The sequence below is a fragment of the Anser anser genome (assembly GCF_964211835.1).
Source record: "Anser anser genome assembly, chromosome: 5".
Lineage (NCBI taxonomy): Eukaryota > Metazoa > Chordata > Aves > Anseriformes > Anatidae > Anser > Anser anser.
In genome coordinates, this window is record NC_139725.1 from 37,337,118 (window position 1) to 37,357,009 (window position 19,892).

The 19,892-nt window shown below is 42.4% G+C and overlaps 1 protein-coding gene across 1 annotated transcript; it reads right to left on the minus strand.

Moving 5' to 3' along the window:
* Positions 1 to 772: 772 nt before the first annotated feature.
* Positions 773 to 18,716, minus strand: SPTY2D1 (SPT2 chromatin protein domain containing 1). The gene is made up of 6 exons (XM_083839003.1): positions 18,556 to 18,716; positions 11,336 to 11,450; positions 8,229 to 9,887; positions 7,264 to 7,423; positions 6,513 to 6,590; positions 773 to 4,396 (listed from the first exon to the last, which is right to left on the minus strand). The coding sequence occupies exons 1-6, from the start codon at positions 18,613 to 18,615 to the stop codon at positions 4,300 to 4,302; spliced, it is 2,169 nt and encodes a 722-aa protein (XP_083695129.1). The 5' UTR covers positions 18,616 to 18,716; the 3' UTR covers positions 773 to 4,299.
* Between the last annotated feature and the right edge of the window lie 1,176 nt (positions 18,717 to 19,892).

The window sequence follows — 19,892 nt, forward strand, 5'->3', positions numbered from 1 at the left end:
GCCTGAACAGAATATATTTGCTTTGAAATAATGACTGATTAGAACTATGAAGATGCGTTAAAAATCTCAGGGGGATTCCATACAAGGCAAGAACAAACAGGCTAAGATTTCATGCCTACAAAGCAGAGTACTGGTTGGGCACCGATCAAATGCTAAGTGACTTTATATATGCATATATATATATTTTTTTTTAAAGCACAAGAGCATGCGAGTGTTCCCTTTTCAAGGAAAGGCGGGCAGATGGGTTCAATTTGATGATGGGTATTCATTTATCTGCTTGGAAGTAGTTCACAGTGCTAGCTAATCAGAACTATCATTGGTATTTACCTCCAACTGTCAAAGCAGTACACAATTGCACAGCAGACAGCAGTAGAGGAGGTTCAGGTTCTTCACATGGGAATAGAAGAATCCGAGAAGGATGCTGCTTATGAAACTGCAGGATGAAACACCGTACTCCCGTTGGAAGAGATGAAAGGCAGCTTGTACGCTTGTTTATATTACCATTCTAAAATGCATGTTCCTTCCTTCAAATATAAATTAGGTTAGAAGACTAAACTGTAGAAGACGCCAATGAATTTCAGCTCTTTTCTGAGTGCTTAAGCAACTCCATCAATTTTTCATACATTCTTGCTGGCTGCATGAGAACAAGAGAAGAATTTTTCTTGGAGAACATTCAGCCTAATGCTGTTTTATGTGACATCTCTGAGGAAAACAGCAGAAAACAATCTGAGAAGTCTTCCATAAAGGAAACCAATGAGAAATAGCAGTGAAATGTTTAATGCCTGTAATTTATTGTATACATACTCTGCAAAACTTTTATATGCATTTGGTGTGTGCAAAAGTATACACTTTCTTGACAGCACCAGAAAACAGTTATGCTATGTACGTTTTTAAACCTGATTTGTCACATTGTGTAAAAAGACATTGTGCACAACTGATATCCCCAAAGAAAACCATTGGCTAAAACTAGAAGCACCCTTATTTACACACTAACACTTTAATATTGCATCACACCCACTCACCAAAATAAATAGAAGTACATTCATCACAACTTAAACACCAGTATCTGCATATATTTATTTTCTTTCTGACATGTTTTGGTCTCCAGAAATACGCACGCTATATCTAGAAATATGCATCAGCTACTAGATTATGTTACAAAATGCAAAAAAAATAGAAAATTAGTTTTCCTGGACAATATTTTGGGCTTTACACAAAAATAAATCCAGATTTCCATAGAGATCTCATATACTTCTTGAAAGATTTTTATTTTTTATGCACAGCACAGAGTTGCACAATAAGGCTTCCTGTGATATGCAAAACCCTGGCCTCCAAAAAGACCGCTGTAAAGTGAAACACAGCTCAAATGTAAATACAAGACATTTTCAAAAAGTAGTCATCAATAGAAAGTGCCCTTCATTTGATTTAGCGTTATCAGTAAAGAAGTAGCTATTGTAACTGTGCAATCAAAGCCAGACCTGGAAGGGTTTTATGCAAAGTATGTCACCATTTCACACGATCAAGTTTAAGGATATAGAATCTGAGATAGCAGAAACTGACCAACCTTTTTATACTCCTACATTCATTATCTTTTGACACAATTTAGTATAAAAGGCACATTGTCGAACAGTGAATTAAAATCTAAAAACCAAACCAGAATTTCATTACATACAATTAAATCATTAGCTTAACATCAGATCCTCATAAACCAATATAAGCATTCTTTCAGTTTTTCTTAACTTCAAATTCTGATGCACTTTGGATGAGTACCGAAGTACTCATTAGATTAATAATATTAATCTGGAAATCAGCAAACATATTTTTGGATACAAGGTCCTTCCTAGACGATTTACAAATATGCAGCAAATGCAAACATTAAAACCCAAACATTGTACAAAATTTGAAAAGCATTAGTATCCCATGCCAATTATGAGAAAGTACTTCTTGATTGTAAAATTACAAATGTGTCCTTAAATAATTTTTCATATGAAAAACAAAATTAAGCAATTGTTTTTGTGCGAAGAAAAGTTATTCAGTGTCTTAGGGAGGCTGGCAGAGCAGAGTACATTCCAGTCACCATCTAAAAGACCAATGACAAAGTGCTTTACAGATTAAGAAATTTAACTGTGTACAAAATGATGAAATAATCAGGATTTATTTAACCTATCTTTATCTGAAATGCAGATTTAATTCCAAACTGAACCAATTTTGAATCAATATGGTTCTTTTGCTTCATACAAGACATTTTTTCCAACCAGGCAGGAAATTGCTTGCAACTGATAGAGTTGTCTGGGTTGACAGACCTAGAGCCTTTCTCCAGCTAAAAAGAATAATAATAATAAAAAAGCACAAAACAAACAAACAAAAAAAAAGCAAAAAACAAAGACACCACAACAAAAAACAAACCACAACTTGATGATGGTCCCAGAGGTCATTGCCACGTTTGGGTAATTCTAGGAGCTACAACAGGAAATTTCAGATGGTCCCATTAAGCAGAGTGAATACAACACGCTTTTAGACAAGCACTGAGATTACACTATCTTGAATGGTCTCAAGTGTATACACTGAGAACCGATTTGTGTTAGAGAGTTAAAAATACAGAGGAGCAATGATGGTTATCATCTAGGCTCCCTGACAGCTAATACTGAATTAGTTTATAGAATACATCCCAATAGCTTATGTCAGTGTTTTGCTAAGGCAGTGAAATGCTACACCATCAACAGAAAATGTCTTAAAAAGGCAAATTGTTTTTTCTCTCATTAAGAGTCAGATGTGTAAACTTCAGCAGCTTCCAAGATCGTTCCTTATGGGTTGCTGTCTGAACTCTTTCCAGGAAGAACACTTAAACAGCGCTCTGGCAGGAAAGGTTCCTTCACTGTATTTCTACTCAGTGATTTTTCCTTTTTATTTCTTTTTTTTTTTTCCCCAACATATGCCCCAAACCCTTTTCATACTTTTCTAAATACTTCTAGTATTACAACATAGCCTCAGCAGCTAAAGCCGGAGGTCTTTATCAATGAAGTCTTGGAGCTTGAGGCAAAGCTGAGTGGTGATACTGGTGAGCTTTGGAAGGGCAACCATGGGAATCAAAGTAGCTGCAACATCAGGTTTAAGCTTCAGACTCTCAAATACAACCCTTATTGACTTAAATGAAGCCAGTGTTGATAGTAAACAAATTCAGTTACAGTCTTTAAGTGCATAGCTAGAAATAATGTGCAAATATGGGCATTAGGTAACAGAACCAACTCTCCTGACATGCATTTTAGATTTTTGGCTTGATTAAATTACTCAGAAGTACTCACTAGTTAATATGAAGTTATTAATTCTAGAGAGCTGAAAATACTTTGGAAGTGTGCTTTTCAAATAGCAAACCTGATTAGATAAATAACTGCTCCACATTTCAGATCACTGAACACACCTGATGCTTAATGCAAGAAAAAAACACAAGCACTGCACACAACTTGTAAAAGCAGCAGCAGCTGTTAGACAAATGTAAAGATTGACAGGGAAGGAAGGGAACTCCCAAGCATGTGCTTGAGCACAAAAGCACAGGTTACATACAAACACTAGAAATTCCTATTTTTGGGATGTGTATTTATCATACTGAATTTGATTGGCATTGAAATTCCAGACACAGCAAAAGCCAGCCTAACCTTTGGGTTGCAACCATAACTGTGCAATTTTTGCAAGTGATGTGCACTTTCCTGTTCAGAAATAAGAGGGTGCTAGTTTAGTTATTGTTTATGGGTAATCAGAAAGTATAAAGCACTTTATTGCTTTGAACATTTGTGGCAATGGCTGAATTTACACCCAAGCTGCTTCTGTACAGAAGATAATGTTTCAATACTTCGAGGCTCAACTCAGGAGACAAAGCAGGATATAAAGCAGTTTCTCTACATCTCAAAAAAAAATCAGGGAACAAGAATGCTATTCCTTACTTTCAAGTGAATGCAAAATTGGTTTACTTGTATATGGGCCCACACAGTTCCAAGTCAGTGCATAGCTAGTCAATATTTCTGCTGGCATCTTGAACTGATTTAATCAATGGAAATTAATTTTCTTCTACTTAATAATATGCATTAGTGCATTAATTTCTTCATAGAAAAAAATCAACCCTGGCAGTATTAAAAATAAATATCTTATTTAAGTCAAACTAAAGCCTTTATTTTTCAGTTCTTTCATCCCTTTAACATATTCTTTTGCCCTCTAACAAGCAAATGGAAACTGAAGTAGAATAAGAGGAGATGTATGGAGGCAGAGGGTAGCACAAAAATGAAAGAAGTCAACACCGTAAGTCAGTTAACGTGTCCTCAGCTTCTTAGACTGTCTCTTGCGTTTTAATTCTTCCTCTTCCCGTCTCAATTCTTCTAGGTCTTCCTGAACACCGAGTCTCAAGCTGCCAAATAAGTTGAAAGCCTTTACAAACTGCTACTCAAGAAACATGCAATTTGTCTTCTCCCCCAAGAAAAGAAATCCTAAATTACAGCTGATTTGAGCAACAAAGATTTAGATCAGTTCAACAATTTTAAGTTTTCTTCAATTATAGCAAGATTACAGTTTAAGAAAAGAAAAAATATACCCCCAAAAGTCTCATCATTAGAGCAGAATCAAATCTTTTGAGGGAAAATAAAGTTTTCTTTAAAGAAATGACCATTATGAAAAAAAAAGAAAACAGTTGTGCTAAGAAAGGTCGTTCTTTTTTGACAAGAAGCTGCTGAAACATCCATCAATTCTTGCCAAAGTAACTCTTACATGCAATTCATATCAGGACTGACTCAGATCAGCTTTTCTGAGGACCGCCTACACCTTTTTCATTGGCAAGACTGAGAGCGGATCCGTCAAACAAGCAATAGATTTTGTGGCAACTTCCTGACTTGAGGCATCTACCTGAATGACACTGCCTTACCCTCAGTCCAGCTAGCTGCCTGGACTCTGGGGAGCAGGCAGAGGGAAGAGATGCTGCTAAATAGAGCATGTTCTGGCTATGTCCTTGTGCAGTCCCTTCAACTTTCTAAAAGTCAGTATGTTGAAAGAGATACTGAAAACAGTATCTGCGGTCACTGACCTCCTCTTCAATGGATGATGACTGGATAGTCTTGCCGGTGTGATACCAGCAATGGGTGTCGCAGAGCTACTGTTTTGTGATCAGTCCCTGCCTGATTTGCAGGCCTACTCAGAGCATTTGTGCATCCACAGCTCAACGTGAAGCAGCAGATAAGGCAGTTTGCACCAAAATATATCAGGGTCAACTACATGACGATCTGTCATCGTTCAGCTGCTCTGGGGTAACTGCTCCAGAACAGGCTCTAAAAAGGATTTTATGCCTAAACAAGCAGAGGGAAGTCAATGAATTCCGGAAACTGCAGAATCCAGATTAAGAGAGCAAACAACAAGAATCTGTGCAATCAATCTCTGGCTTGAAGCATCATTTTCCATTTCAGCTTAGAATTTAGTAATTTTAGTGGGCTTGCTTGATTAGAAAAAAGCTCCTCATGTCAATGGTTAAACTTTTAACCAAACTCAGTGAAAAATAGCCAAGGATAGGAAACAGTTACACTGTTTTACTCAAATTCCTCATCTCTTCTTTTATGTTAGCACGTGTAGTTAAAAGTTAGCGAGGTACTAAGCTTTGCAAAACCTCATTCTAGGTCTTCAACGCAGAATTCAGTAAGCAGCAGTATCACTGTAAAATTTCAGTTATTTCTCCATTTAATAGACTACAGCTTTACATGAGCTGCAGCTATTTGTAAGAGTAGGAAGGAATAAGGACACTGACTATAACTTTAAAAAGATGCAAGTTTACAATACTTGAGGCACTCCATGAAAAATATAAAAAACTTAGAACGAAAAAAAAAATGTGACTGTAGATTTCCAGTATTTTCCATTACCTATAAAAAACCTTCCATAACATTTACAAAACTTTGGTAAGGGCACTGCAGACATCTTCTACCAGGCATGGAAAAAAAAACAAAAAGGATCAGTTCTTGAATGCCACGTTTTGTAATAGCTATTTAAGAATTGCACAGGTCTAAAGGCCAAAACCAATAAGAAAGCCTAGTCTTCATTTTTGAAATCGCTGATTACAGACGTGTGTCAGAGCATTCTTTATATATGCATGTGCACACAAACCACAGATGTATATAGATCAAGACACAAATCTTTTTCCAGTCCTCAAAAACTAGCAAAAAAACATGTTTGGGACAAATTGAAGGGTTTGTCATTTCAGTCAGAATTCAAAGTATTTGCAGGAAGACTTTTTGGACTAAGTTGGTAAAATTTCTACTAGCAAAGTTTGCGATGCATTGAATGCATAGAATGAACATACAGAACTTTTTAATGTACCCAGTATTCCACTGGCACTCTGGTTGGCTGAGCTTCATCTTTTACCTAAGCTTTCCTATCAAAAATGTAAAGACTTACTTGCCTCCATTATAAAAAAGCAGCAAATATCCCCATGACTCAGAAAATAAACAAATCTCCCAATTTCTATTTTAATTTAAATCCAAGCATACCTCCTAGCTTCTTCTTTCTGTTGCTCTCTCCAGCTGCTCTCCATATAACGTAAGGCATAATCACTTTCATCTTTATATCTGGAAATTACACATCAGTGTTTAGCACACAGAAAAACACCATCATGTACAGTTCAGTTATGAATTCGCATCCTTTTAGAAAGAAAAATTACCTTGCCACATATGGTTACATTAACAGTTTGAAAGAATCTAACTTAGAAGTCTTTAGAATGCTTGCTTTCTTATACCTTAGTCAGACACGAGGAAAGTATTTAAATAAGCCACAGTCTTCTTTTTCCAACAGTTCCTAGACATACAAATACGCCACCTTAGATCCTCTTAGAGAACTGTTAACACTGTTGCATTTACCAGTTCATATCCAGGCAGCTATGTTCATGAATTCTCAAATACCGACTGCCATAGGAAGCATTTTAACACCTTATGATAGGAAGGAGTTACTATGGATTAGGTAGGAGAGAAGATGAAGAAGCCATGTTGTTCATAAATTACGTCCTGCTTGCATCAAATATTATTGCTCCCCAAATATTATTGCCCCAACATGGCAAGCAGTGTAAAAAGTCAAAATCCCTTCTGCACAGAAGGGGCTCTAATGCTCATTAAATTTCTGCAATGCAAAAAAAAACATTTTTTGATCTCAGCACTTCACTTATTTCCAAAGTTTTTATTCATTGAACTATATTCATCTTGTTCTGTTGTTTGCTTTGCAATAGCTTAAAATTTACATTTCTCGTACCTTTTCCGGTCATATCCAAATATCTCCCGAATATGCTTTGATATTTCTTCTTGGGGTTCGCCTTCATCTTCAATGAAATCATCCATTTCAGAGTCGTATTCATCGTCATCATCATCATCATCTATTTGTCTTTTGTAACCAATAGGTGGTCTCCCAATACCTTAATGACAAGGGAATAAAAAAAAAAGATGAATTAATATTAACATACCATTACTTTAACAGTACTTCTCCTTGCTGTACTTTGGCATTTTGTTAGCTCTGGGCTTCAACGCAGAAAACTTCTGCCTCAAGCTAATTAGCAATTCTCAAATTCACTGAAAGGAAGTACTTCCTCTGTGCTGTGCTGTAGAAGATTACTTATCAGTATCATCAACTGCATCCTGAGCAAACAACCAGACAGAAGTCTATGTTCTTGGTCAGGGTTTTCTGGTACTAATTGCTAGAGCCCATACTCCTTGCTCCTGCTCAGAAATAAATTTTTGTAATTACTCATTCATAAGGTGAATTTCCCCAAGCACTCAACTAAAAGTCACAGGTATGCTGTGTTGTTTCAGTTTTCATGTGCTGCTTTAAGCATCTGTTATTTAAATTATCTTATTTACTAAGTTATTAAAGGCTAAGAATAATTGAACAATGCAGGAAGTGAATCCTTTTATTCTTTTCCTTTAAAACCATCCATATCCCACCATCCATCACAGGTTGCTTAGCTTTCTTTCATCAAGACCTTACAGCCCAGGCACTCCTTTCAAGGAATATGAGAAGGGGTGAAAACAGGAAGTTTCAAAGCAGAAAAAAGTATTCCACTGTTAAATACACTCTTTAAAAGACAAATGTGTTATTTTGTGCAAGTCTTCCTAATTGCATCTACAACTGTCAAAGACCTCCACTGACCTCAACTCAGACTTATCAAAAACATGGAACAAATAACAAAAGTTAGAAAACTTATTTGCTACAGAACTTCATACCTTGTGAACGAAACACAGGTCTATGCCCCTGCAGAGGTCTCATTCCATTTATCTGTCCATTGCTAGGCCTTGTGACTAGGTTTTTAGAAGAAATTGTTTCCGACACAACAGTACACTTAGGCTTTACAGCTGTACCCAAGCCTGGTCGCCCAGGTGCTGGGTTTGGGCTGACTCCTGGCCTTCCTGGTCCTGTTCCCGAGCTGCTGCCTGGGCGCCCAGGTGTCATGCTGGGGCTGACCCCCGGCCTTCCTGGTCCGGTGCCCAAGCCACTGCCTGGCCGCCCAGGTCCCATGCTGGGGCCGACTCCCGGCCTTCCTGGTCCTGTTCCTGTGCCGCTGCCTGGCCGCCCAGGTCCTGTGTTTGTGCTGCTGCCCGGCCTTCCTGGCCCACTGCCTGAGCTGCCGCCTGGCCGTCCCAGTCCAGCACCTGAGCTGCTCCCTGGTCGCCCAAGGGCCACGCCTGAGCTGCCACCCGGCCTTCCAGGTCCCATGCCTGAGCTGCCACCCGGCCTTCCAGGTCCCATGCCTGAGCTGCCACCCGGCCTTCCCGGTCCTGCAGCTGAGCTGCTGCCCAGCTGCCGCGGTCCTGGGCTTGAACCACTCCCTGGCCTTCCCGGTCCCACACCAGAATTGCTGCCTGATCGTCCGAGGCCTGCACTTGAACCGCCACCTGGATGCCCAGGTCCTCCTTTTCCTAAGCTGCTGTTGGCTCGCTTTGCATTGGAGTTGACTTCGTGTTGGAGGGCTGCGGCATTTCCCATTTTCGTGTGGGCAGGCCTTTTCAGGCTGGATTCTTTAGCAGCGGGTAGCCTCTGAGCCCCGTTGGCCACTGGTTTAGAGGATTGTACAGGAAAGCTTGAGCCAGACTTTCCTACACCATTGACAGGTAATTTACTATGACTGCTACCAGTAGAGCTTTTTAAGGAACCGTTCTGAGAGGTTTTTACTTTTTCCATTTGACTTGGTCTGGAAGATGATGACCGGGAGTGTTTTTCAGTCAATGCTGGTGCTTTGGATTTCTTATCAGTACCGCTCATAGAAGAAAGGCTGCCTTTTGGAGAGGAATGTTTATCTACTGAGCTTTTGCTAAGTTTTGCATTTCCACATTCTTTCAGAGAAGTCACTTTTTTTGAAGAACCGGATATTCCCGTATTCTTAATCTCCTTCTCATTTTTCTTTTTCTGCATTTCTACTCTTTTATTTTTGCGTTCCAAATACTCCCTCTCTCTCAATTCTTCTGCTGTTCTGGGTCTTTCTTCTATCTTTTTCACTACTTTTATTTCTACCGGTTCATATTGTTTTTTTTCAGCAAGTCTCAGAAGATCTGTAAAGTTTAGAGGTGCTGGTGCACTTTTGGGAGGTGCCTTTGGTTTTAGAGCAGCTTTGGATGGTTTCTCATCATATTCTTCTTGCTCCTGCTCAGATTCTGTTTGAGCATATTCAAGTTGCTCAGCTTCATCTTCTGTTGGATACTCAGCCTCTGGAGCCTGAGCAACATTCTCACAAGTCCTCCTCTTTTTAGACTTCTCTTCAACAGGAACGCCATTATAGCCATAAAAGTTATCCTTCGTTCGTGAGGCCATAGCTCTTGCCTTCCTGTCATGTTTCAGTTCAATACGTCTAGCCAAGAGTTGTTCTTTCTTTCTTTTTTCTTCCAATGCTGTAAAAGAAAATCAGGAGAAAGTTAAGCAAAAGCACTACTTTTTATTTCAGTTTCTTCCCACTGATAAACCATTTAAGACAATAGCTTAAGGATTTCTGGCTAACAGCTATTCGCAACAGACCCGAAAGTGATCCAGGTCTGCCAACAGGGCAGCCTGATTCACCTGAATCAGGTACTTGCATAAACAAAAGTCAACAATTATGCCAACTACTGCTATTACAAAACTGGCTGACATGATTCAACAGAAGCCACTGTCAAATGCTATACAAACTAAGGAGAATTACTGTGTAAAAAGGTACAGGACATATGGGATCTCTGGTGAAAGGGAAGGAGTTCTGAGATTGAGTAAAAGAATTTTGAGTGTACAGAATTTAGTATCATATGTTTAAGTGAAGGTGGGGAAAGGGAGGGATGAATGACTATTGGGGTGTGGGAACAAGAACTGGAAAACAGGCTGAGGTGTAGGAGAGGGAGGGAAGCAGCCAGGCAGATGAGCAAGCTGCAGGTCACTGCATCTGTTCAGCAGTGCCTTGTGCACCATCTCCACAGCCTGCCCTATTTTCCTACTGAACTGTTTTAGCTATTTTCTGCATGAGTACGCTCTTTATCTTAAGTGTCTTGTGTGTGATCTACTGACAAAATTCATGCTGAACTAGCTGGTGAATAAAATGAGATCTGAGGGCTATGTACTAGAGAGACCAATGGCATGGATGGGGGCAAAATACCAGAAAGACCTGGGAAAAGGGGGTTTCCTGAGCATCACTTCCTAGAAACTGGATTGGGCTACTCATGCTGCATTTTATACGGGTTCCTGTAAAGGCACCATGCCCTGCCTATGTTATTTTATTTGTCAATGGCCATGACTGTACACTGTGAGTACAACTGTGTTTCATGCTCAGTCTTGCTTCTGGCTGGACCTGGCAGCAGGGATAAGGAGCTGGCTGGCTTACAACTGGCCCAGGAGAGAAAGACAGTCCTGGGCCACCCTGTCCATCAGACTTGGTTATAATAACAGTGGGAAAAAAAAACATGGCTTAGATAAAGCTTTTGCCACGCCAATTTAAAAATCCGGGCTTTATCAAGAGAGCAGATTAAGACAACAACATCAAAAACTCTTACCAGGTTTTGACACAAAAACAACATTTCAAAGTAATGTTAACAAAAATTCAGGATGCTTTCCTGAAATCTCTCTCCACCTTAATTACTTCTTGGTCTCCACCAGTAAATGCCAGTGTAGCTGATTAACATTTAAGTCCTTTGGAAAGCATGCAAACATCCCTGGCCCTAACTTTTCCACTGGCTATCCCTCAGCATCAGCAGTTACACGCATGAATTCCAAAAGCAAATGTAAAACCCTATTTGCAAGAGCCCTGAATAGGGTCAAAGTCTCAAAGAGTCAATGAAAGTCTTCCACAGGATATATTTTGGGCTGCTTCAGCAGTTACCTTTTTTTCTTTTTTCTTCTTCCTTCCGTCTGAGAAATGCTTGCACTGCTGCAGACTCGACACCCTTGACTTTTGGAACCTTTTTGGGAGGACCAACAGCCAAACTGTATCTTTTCTGCAAAGAACAAATAAGCATGTCAGAAATGTTGAGGTGTACAATTTTTCTGAAACTGAGGAGTTTAGTAACAGTCTCATGCTTTACTTTAAGTGTAGAGATGCTACAGAATACTAAACACTGGATTTCCAATGAAGCTGACAGAGCACTCAGCTTCAAAAAGAAGAAACAAGGAGCCAGATGTCAGGTAGGAAAACCGAGAGAAACGAGTAAAATGCATCAGACTGAGAAGGAATGCAATAGCTGCATCAGTGATGGAGTAGGATTATTTCAGTTCAGCCTCAGTCTCTGACCAAGCCACAAACAAAAGCAGAGTACAGCCCAGGCTGCCAGTCTGTTCAGTTCGCAGGTCCACGAGGCCCTTCAGCTTTTCCATAGATGCTCATTTCAGTTTCAGGCTGTCTTACTCAGTAAAAATAAGCCAATAAGCTCAAATAAGGGCATTAGCCCAGAAGTAAGCTAGAATTGACTTCACTAGCATAATTAGCAGATTGATCTAAAACCAGTGATACTAGTTTCAGTTCCTGCCACAGTGGTCTTAACTTGGCTCCTTGACTGCTGTATGCCAAGGAGCTGCAGCACCTCGTGATGCACAGAACAGCTGCCCTGTTACAACACGGGCAGTTTGGCCACGTTGCACTCGGCTGCACTTCTCGCTCGAGATCACCAGCTGAGACCAGGACACGGCTGCCGCTTCTCACCTGGCAGGCACACCACTTGCTGGCTCATTTCGTCCTGAAAAGAAGCAGCAGGTTTTGATATGACGTCCTTTTGCTTGGAAGTAGAAACGATAAGTAGAGCTGTTTGCTTCCAAGAACACCCTATGAAAGCCCTACAGACACAGGGCTGGTGTGGCGAGCCCCACAGACAGGGCTGCACAGCACACCGTGCCTAGGCGCCTGGCAGTGCTGCGCACCTCGGGGCTCTCAGCATCTGAATGGACACAGGATCCGCGCTGTCCCTTTTCTCCTTCTGTTACCTCCCATAAATTGTATTTTTAATCCATACATTAAAGTCCAAGTGCCACCCTTACTGGGAGCTGTAACCAACACTTGCACTAGTGCAGCTGCACCACTCAGACATGCCCTTCCACAGGCATACCGACCACCAGGCTGAGCTTTAGAATGATAAATGGGAAGGAAAAGACTTGGTACATCTCCCCACAAACTGGAGAAGAAAAAGCAACAAGACATACACTCGCCAAGATAAATACGATAGATACCAGTTAAATCTAGAAGCAGGTAGAAAGCAGAATAAATTCAGAAAAGAACTATTTGAGCTTTTATTCCTGTTTATTTTTTGTTTGTTTTGATTTGGTAGCAAGCCGATTATAAGCCCAGACAAGACCTACATGGTAAATTAAGCCTTATGAAGCCTTGTACAGAATTATGAAAGTTAACAAAGACATGAAAATATCTAGCGAAGATAGATACATGATCCAAGTATTTAAAGGACAATAAGCTGGCAAGCAAGTATAGCACAACTTTCTGTAGGTTTCAGTAACATACAATGGAAGCCTTAGGTCTAAACTGATTCATTGAAACAGCACCACCTGAAGAGACACTCGGATTACCTGATGTTACAGTATGTAACGCCATGTATTACCTTGTGTATACAGATACTATGAAGCAAGGTTCAGAGACTTTTAAATGCAGCCAAAACTGGCTCCAAAAAGGGCAGCTGCAATACCAGCTGTCTAGAGGCATCTTTACTAATTTCCAAGGGACTAAAACTCTGAAGCTACAGCATCCTTCTACACATTGCAGTACTGTACCCTGACATCTTTCCTCAGCGCATCAATGAGCTACTACAACCAAACTCGGTTACTGAAACTCCTCTATGCACAAGACCGTTTGCCACAACCTGGGAACTGATTTGGGAAACCCGTATCACTCCAGAAGCTTCAGCTGTGAACAATTTTGGTTACTTTTGATCAAAATCGTTAGAATCAATGATGACAGCTAGGACCAGTTAAAGGATAAGCAGATGGACGGAGCTGGGCCCCTCTTTTTCAAGGGAAGCCGAGTCACTCCCCCTCCCAGCCCCATTTCTTCCATGCTGTTTACCACAAGTATCCTGAAGACCTCACGTTTCAGGAGACCTCAGCTGTACTGCAGTACTTCCTCTCAATTTCTGCTCATGTTACCCTTGACTCTGTGGCCTGAAGTAATCCAGCATGCACAGTCTAAATTGGAACAGATAGAGAGGCAAAGCAATCCCCACATCATCAGGGAAAATCCTTTCTCAAGGAAATCGAAGCAAATCAGTGCCTTTGGAACAACTGAAGGTACTCTGTAGTATACTGATGTTTGGCATAAATCAGTGTTGTACTAAGTTAAACATGGCATGTTTCACAATTGGTAATTTCATTTGGTAAAAGTTGGTTTAATTATTCAACTTGTACAGTTTTTAAATACAACAACGAAAGGATTTTCTAAAACAGTTTTAGGCAGAAGGAGCACTTTTGAAAACTGCTAGACAGCAGGGACTAACGTAGATTGATCTATCCCATTAGGAAGCTTTATAAAGAATTAAAGTGATGGGGAAGCAGTTTTCAGGCTTTGTTTTGCTGCACTACACCCAACAGTCCTACCCAGGAGCAGGTTTGTGAAGCAGCCTGACAGACACGCTGTTTGCTCACTGCCACTAATGTGAGAAATTGTGCAAAATTCAAGATTTGAAGTCTTCCTGGCAGCAGCATTTCTTAATATTGACTAACAGCTGAAACCACAGCTAAGCATTTCATAAATGAGTACAGAAAGCTCTGTACCATGAATCACCACTGCTGTTGACACACGTTGTGCACTTTCAATTAAAAACGCGTACGATAACCTGCTTAAGTTAGTCTTTCTAAAAGCACTGAAACATGCACGTGCTCCACAGTCACCGATAAAATACCCAACTTTTAATGCAAATGAACATGCATCAGACTCCAGGTACAAGTGCCCGACTAAGTCAGGGCACGTCACTATATCAGCAGCCAGGCAGCGGCAGCTGCACTACCTGGCTTTGTTATCACCGAGGTGGTTAAGTAACAGGGAAACAAACATTTAGCCCTAGAAGAGAGCAGGTCAAGCTATCCCAGAACAGCACCCTTCTCAAATTGCAAACAGCGATTAATTCTCCAGGTAGCACCTGCAACAGCTCCCAATTGCTGAGACAAAACGGGCCCTGCTTTATCCAAAGAATAAAGGGAAGGCTGCAGAAAAGCCTTTCTTCAACTGTGTCCCCTCAAGAAATACAGCCTCTTCCCATCAGTGAATGGTACTCCTGGAGGAGCTCTCCTCTGAGGTTTCTTGTTTCCCTTTACCTGTGTGCACCCTGCCATGACTCCCCACCTACCCTGTCAGAACTAGCACCCAGCCAGCGATGCCTGCCTCTGAACCAAGCCCTGCGAGACACAAGTGACAGATCCTGCACCATCCCATTTTGTTGTACAGTGCCTGCACATGCCAGTGGCTCTGCTCCACGCCTGCACAGCTGAGCTGAAGGCAATCCCCACTTGTGCTACTAAGGACAGGCAGCTTGCACAGATTGTCTCACGCATTCTTTACACTGGCAAGTTCAACACAGCCCTTGTGAACACAGCTCAGGTGAAGCCCCCCACACCCATGTTTGCTGCTCCCCGCTGAGCAGTCCGCTCCTGGCCTGCGTTTGGATGGCCACCGCCTCTGCTCTGCGGACCTTAGCTCGCTCTGCAGCTGTTGTCTCCTGGCACGCACATGTCTGTAAAATGCTTTCCCAACTACCACTATGAACACCGAGTTATGACAGTCAATGGCAGTTACCAAGCATGCTTCAATTTGTATCATTCCCTGCAGGTTGTAACCACCTTTATAAATGCTGAAAGATAAGAGTCAGCTGTTCTCATCTCTCAAAACCCACTTAACAAGGTCACCAATTGTATGAAAAAGTGTAAAAAAAAAAAGTAAAGTCACTTGAAGATTTTGCAACTGCTGTCACAAGACCTAAGCTGAACCATTAACTGAAAAAAAAAAACAGTTTTCTTCTGTTGAATATTGCTTCACGCAGGAAGAAGGCATACTTTGTTCTTTCCTTCATGCAGTGTATTGTGGTCCCCATTCATTTATGCAAAAAGAGATTAGGAATAGGAAAAACTCAGAGTTTTACACCTTTTAGTCAGTGTTTGTAAGAGCCTGGAACTTAACCATCAAGTCCAGTTGTTAAATAAAAGCCCTCTTCAACCCCTTGCCAGCTTTACTACAGATCTTGCTGTCCTCGTGGGCGCTGATATAGCGCACGAAGCATTGCCAGGCCCTGTTTTGAGACAGGTTTTAGCCACACGATAAGTGTTTGCAGATCAAACAGGGGCCCAATTCCACAACTGCGACCCGTGCTTCACAGCTACCCTTCCTCTAACTCTCGAAGGGCTCCTCCTGCCTGGAGGGAAGTGTTCAGTAGTTTGTAAATTACAGTGTCATGGGAAAGCTCTGTAACAAGTTCTGGTCCTCTGAACAAACTTCTGGATTCTGCTGTGGTTTTTCTTCCCAAATACTTACAATGGCTGCACTTTTAAGGAAGTTTATTATAAGGAGAGAAATGCAAACCAAGTTTCCATAAGTGCATGTATCTGTCAGTTTTAGTGGAGGTTATTTTGTAAGGATGCATGCTCCTGTGCATCAGTCTGACTTAAAGCCAGACTTCAGCCTGTGCTGACGTGGATGATGAGCTGTTTCAGTTTCACGGCACCTGTCTGTGTTTAAATCTGTTTCAGATTTCAAGTTCTGTCCACTGATACTCCCGCTGTGAAAAGGAACAGTGACCTAGGTGAGGTTGTTTCTAATAAATTATTAATGACTGCAGAATCGAGAAAATAAAAGGATGACTTGGTTCTTAAATATGCTTTGTCTGTTTTTAAGTAACTTATTTCATTTCATACTTTTAGAAGTATCTTCCATGAAGACCTCAAAGTGCTTCACCACATCAATTATGCCCCATAACAGCGTGTACCAATCTCACTGTGAAGGGAGGGGGTGCCCAGGCAGGATTTACATTGAACCGAGTTCAACAGTTGCAACTGGTATCATATCTAATCAAAGCCAGTCCACGCTGCAGGTCTAATGAACCACTGAACATAAGACAACAAGATACACACAATACTGAACCCCCCCCCCCAAATGCTACATGAGAAAAAGAGACATTTTTCAACAACTGATTTAAAGATTATTGGTGACACATCATTAATACACTAGTTTAGATATGTACTGCTCTATTTAGAAACCCAACCTGATGCAATTAATAGGGCCCTGGAAGGTTCATTTCTTTCTAACCTATTTCCACTGGGAGATGAACAAGCAGAGCTGTTTTTACAAGGACATGATGCAATACTATCCCCCTTTTATGATACAGGACTATATTATTTCTTAGGAAGTAGAAGCAATAGAAAAACTCAGCTTACTTACATAACTTGTGTGTTACTCTTTTTCATTACAGTAAGCATGGAATATTTAATTCACTGCACTGTAAAGATTCTTTTAAACTCCTCAAAGGGAAATTCAGGGGATCTGCTGATTAATTAAGGCATCAACATTTCTGGAAAGCCATTAATATTACATACCTGTGAATTCTGTAATTCGTCTGTACAGTATTTTAATCAAAAAATATGTATGGCTACTTATATGCTTTTGACAGGAATGAATTTTATGCATTACTTTTACTCTAGTGGAGTGACTTAGATGTCAACAGATCAAAAAGCCTTCACAGGCCTTCTTTTGAAGCCCAACAGCTGCAGATAATCTCAAATAGTGCCAAGCACAGCTCCACTTTTGCTCGGAGACCAAGGTCATCTGATAGTTAGAAGCTGCACCACTAACATGCAAGAGAGGCAAGAAACCAACCCTGCTTCAGCTATGGATATAATTGCACTCCCTCTGCATGAGTTAATCAGGTAAATCCTAATCCTGCCTTTTCTAAAAGCAGTAACAAAACCCTCCTCACCCATTGCACAACGGGTAGGACTGCCTCCCCTAGCACAATATCTGGGATAGGGAGCATGGCAGATGTTTCATCAATTCATCATCGTAATTCATAACTATGTGACAGGAAAGAGTGGTGCAGCACCTAAGAACTGCAAGTGAAAACTAAAGAGGTTGAAATAAATTTTACTACAATCACCCAAAACCAGCTTTGTGAAACAAACACCTTGTTTTAAAAGTAATAAACCAGACATTTAAATACCTTACCATGTTTACGTAGTTGCTATTTTCCTATTTACGCTACAAATAACATCTCTATGTAGATTCAGAGGCAAACCTGATCAGACTAAATACAAAAGATGTTACAAATGTATACATTTACAAATGTATACAAAATGCATGTAAATGTATCAATTTTATGTATACAAAATATGTTTTATAAGATGTTTTAAAAACACAGCAGGATCTGATGAATTGTGTGTACCTACCATGTGGTTGGTCCACACCAGTGACCGGTCACAACACTGGTGAACATTAACAAAGTTTAAGTAGTGATACAGAGAGTCCAAGACAAACCTCGATCCCTGAGTGTCTGCTTCAGCAGCGTCAGACGTAAAGGCTACACTTTTACTCTTTTTCCCCACCTTTTATGCTAAAAGCCTCTACCTGCGCTCATTTACACTGCTTTAATCACAGAAGCACAGAACTCTGACGCCTGGTTAAAGAACACACAGGCCAAGTGTCTCCCTGGCTGGTGCCTGCCATAGGGCAATATTTGTCACGCACCTGAGCACACGCGGCTTACAGCTTGGTCCTGCCGAAGGAACGAGACCCGGGACGCCAGCGCACCAGAAGGCCCCCGGCCCTTCCTACAGCCAGCACGCGGGTGGTTCGCATCCCCGCCGCCGCGGTACCTCACGTTAAAGAGCGGCCTGCCGGAACGCCTGCCCCACAACCGCACCACAGCGCAGCCGGCAGCCGCTGCAGGCCGCCCCTCAGCACCGACGCCCACCCCAGCACGGCCCCGGCACCTGCCCCGCTCCGGCACGGCCCCCGGGGGGGCCTTCGCCGCCTGTCACCGGCCCCGCGCCCGGTGCCTCGGCCCCCCCGGAGGGAAGGGGACGGGAAGGGAAGGGCCCCCCGGCCCCGGCGCCCGTCCGTGCGCTCACCGGCACGGCGTTGAGGCCCTGCTGCTCCGAGGCCATGACGAGGATGTTGCGGAAATCCATGGCCGGAGCCGGAGCCGAGGCCGCCGCCGCTCCGCTCCCCTCAGCGCCCGCCCCGCCCCGCGCCGTTCGCTTCCGGCCGCCGCCGCCTCCCCCCCTTATGTCGCCTCGCCTCGCGCCGGCGTCACGGCCCGCGCGTCACTTCCGCCCTGACGTGCGCTTCGCGTCAGGAGCAGTGGCTCGGGGCGGGGGGAGCCGGGGCCGTCCATCAGGCGGTGGTGGGGGCCCGGTGGGGCCGCCCTGGGGAGCGCCGAGGGGCGCCCCCCTTCTCCGAATGACCCCCCTGCCGCCTCGGTTCCTCTAAAAATAAACAAATAAAACAATAAAATTCCTCTGCTCCCGGCTGCTTCTCGTAGAAGCTGTCTTCTTTTAGTTGTGCTCTCTTTCGGCACAAATTCCTCTCTACCGTGACGTGTGCCACCAAGCCCGCAGCTGCCCGAGGCTCCTGCTCTCAGCTCTCCCCTTTCTGTTTCCCCTGCACTGCTGACAGGGAGGAGGTTGGAAATTCTCCGTGCCTCCAACTTTTCATTTCTTCCTCCTCCTGTTGGTCTCAGTGGTGCTCCCACTTGCCTCAATACTATTTTGTAACACCCCGCTTTCAGTTCCTCCAGCTTTTGGCCTTTACCAGTCTCCCTTGTGGCTCTTCCCCGCTGTCGCTTTACTTTTCCATATCTGAAATTACTTTCTGGGTGTCGCTTTGAGCCCCATAGCAGCTCTGTGTAAAGACACCCAGTGCCACCCTAAGCGGAGAGAGGAACGGGATGATTTGCCCCAGTGAGGCACTGCAGTGCTCAGCTCGTTGCTTTTGTACTTCCTGAGCCAGAGGAGGTCTGGAGCTGCTCCTGCAGGGCCTGCTCTGGTGGCTCTGTGTGGGGCCATGCCCCTCATCTCCCACTGCCTTTGCTTTGCCTCAGTCCCGGTTTAACCCCTCACCCTGGAAGAACATCTTTCTTCTCTCCCCCCTTTTTTTTTGACCCCAGTAAGAAACAGGCTGCGCTACCTTTTTAATTGACTCAGACCTAGATTACATCTTCTGGTTTCCGCCCTCCTTATTTTATTGCTCTCTTTAAATGTTCATCTTAAGTATTGCTTTGGTTTAAGACCTTCTAGTCTGTCCTTCCTTAGAGGCAATGGTTTACCAATGTTTCTCACTTTTTCAGCACTCTGTTTTCCCCTGTGACGCTGTCAAGAAGGTTACGATGCCATATTCGTGTGATCTTATCTGCCACCTCATCGCTGCTCTGGTGCTTCTTAAATCAGAATTTCCCTGCTCCGTCTTG

Coding starts and splice junctions, on each gene's coding strand:
- SPTY2D1 (XM_083839003.1), bottom strand. CDS start 18,615: ATGGATTTCCGCAACATCCTCGTCATGGCCTCGGAGCAGCAGGGCCTC. Junction 11,451..18,555: donor AGGGCCTCAACGCCGTGCCG/GTGAGCGCACGG, acceptor TGTTCTTTGCAG/AAAAGATACAGTTTGGCTGT. Junction 7,424..8,228: donor ACCTGTGTTTCGTTCACAAG/GTATGAAGTTCT, acceptor CTTGTCATTAAG/GTATTGGGAGACCACCTATT.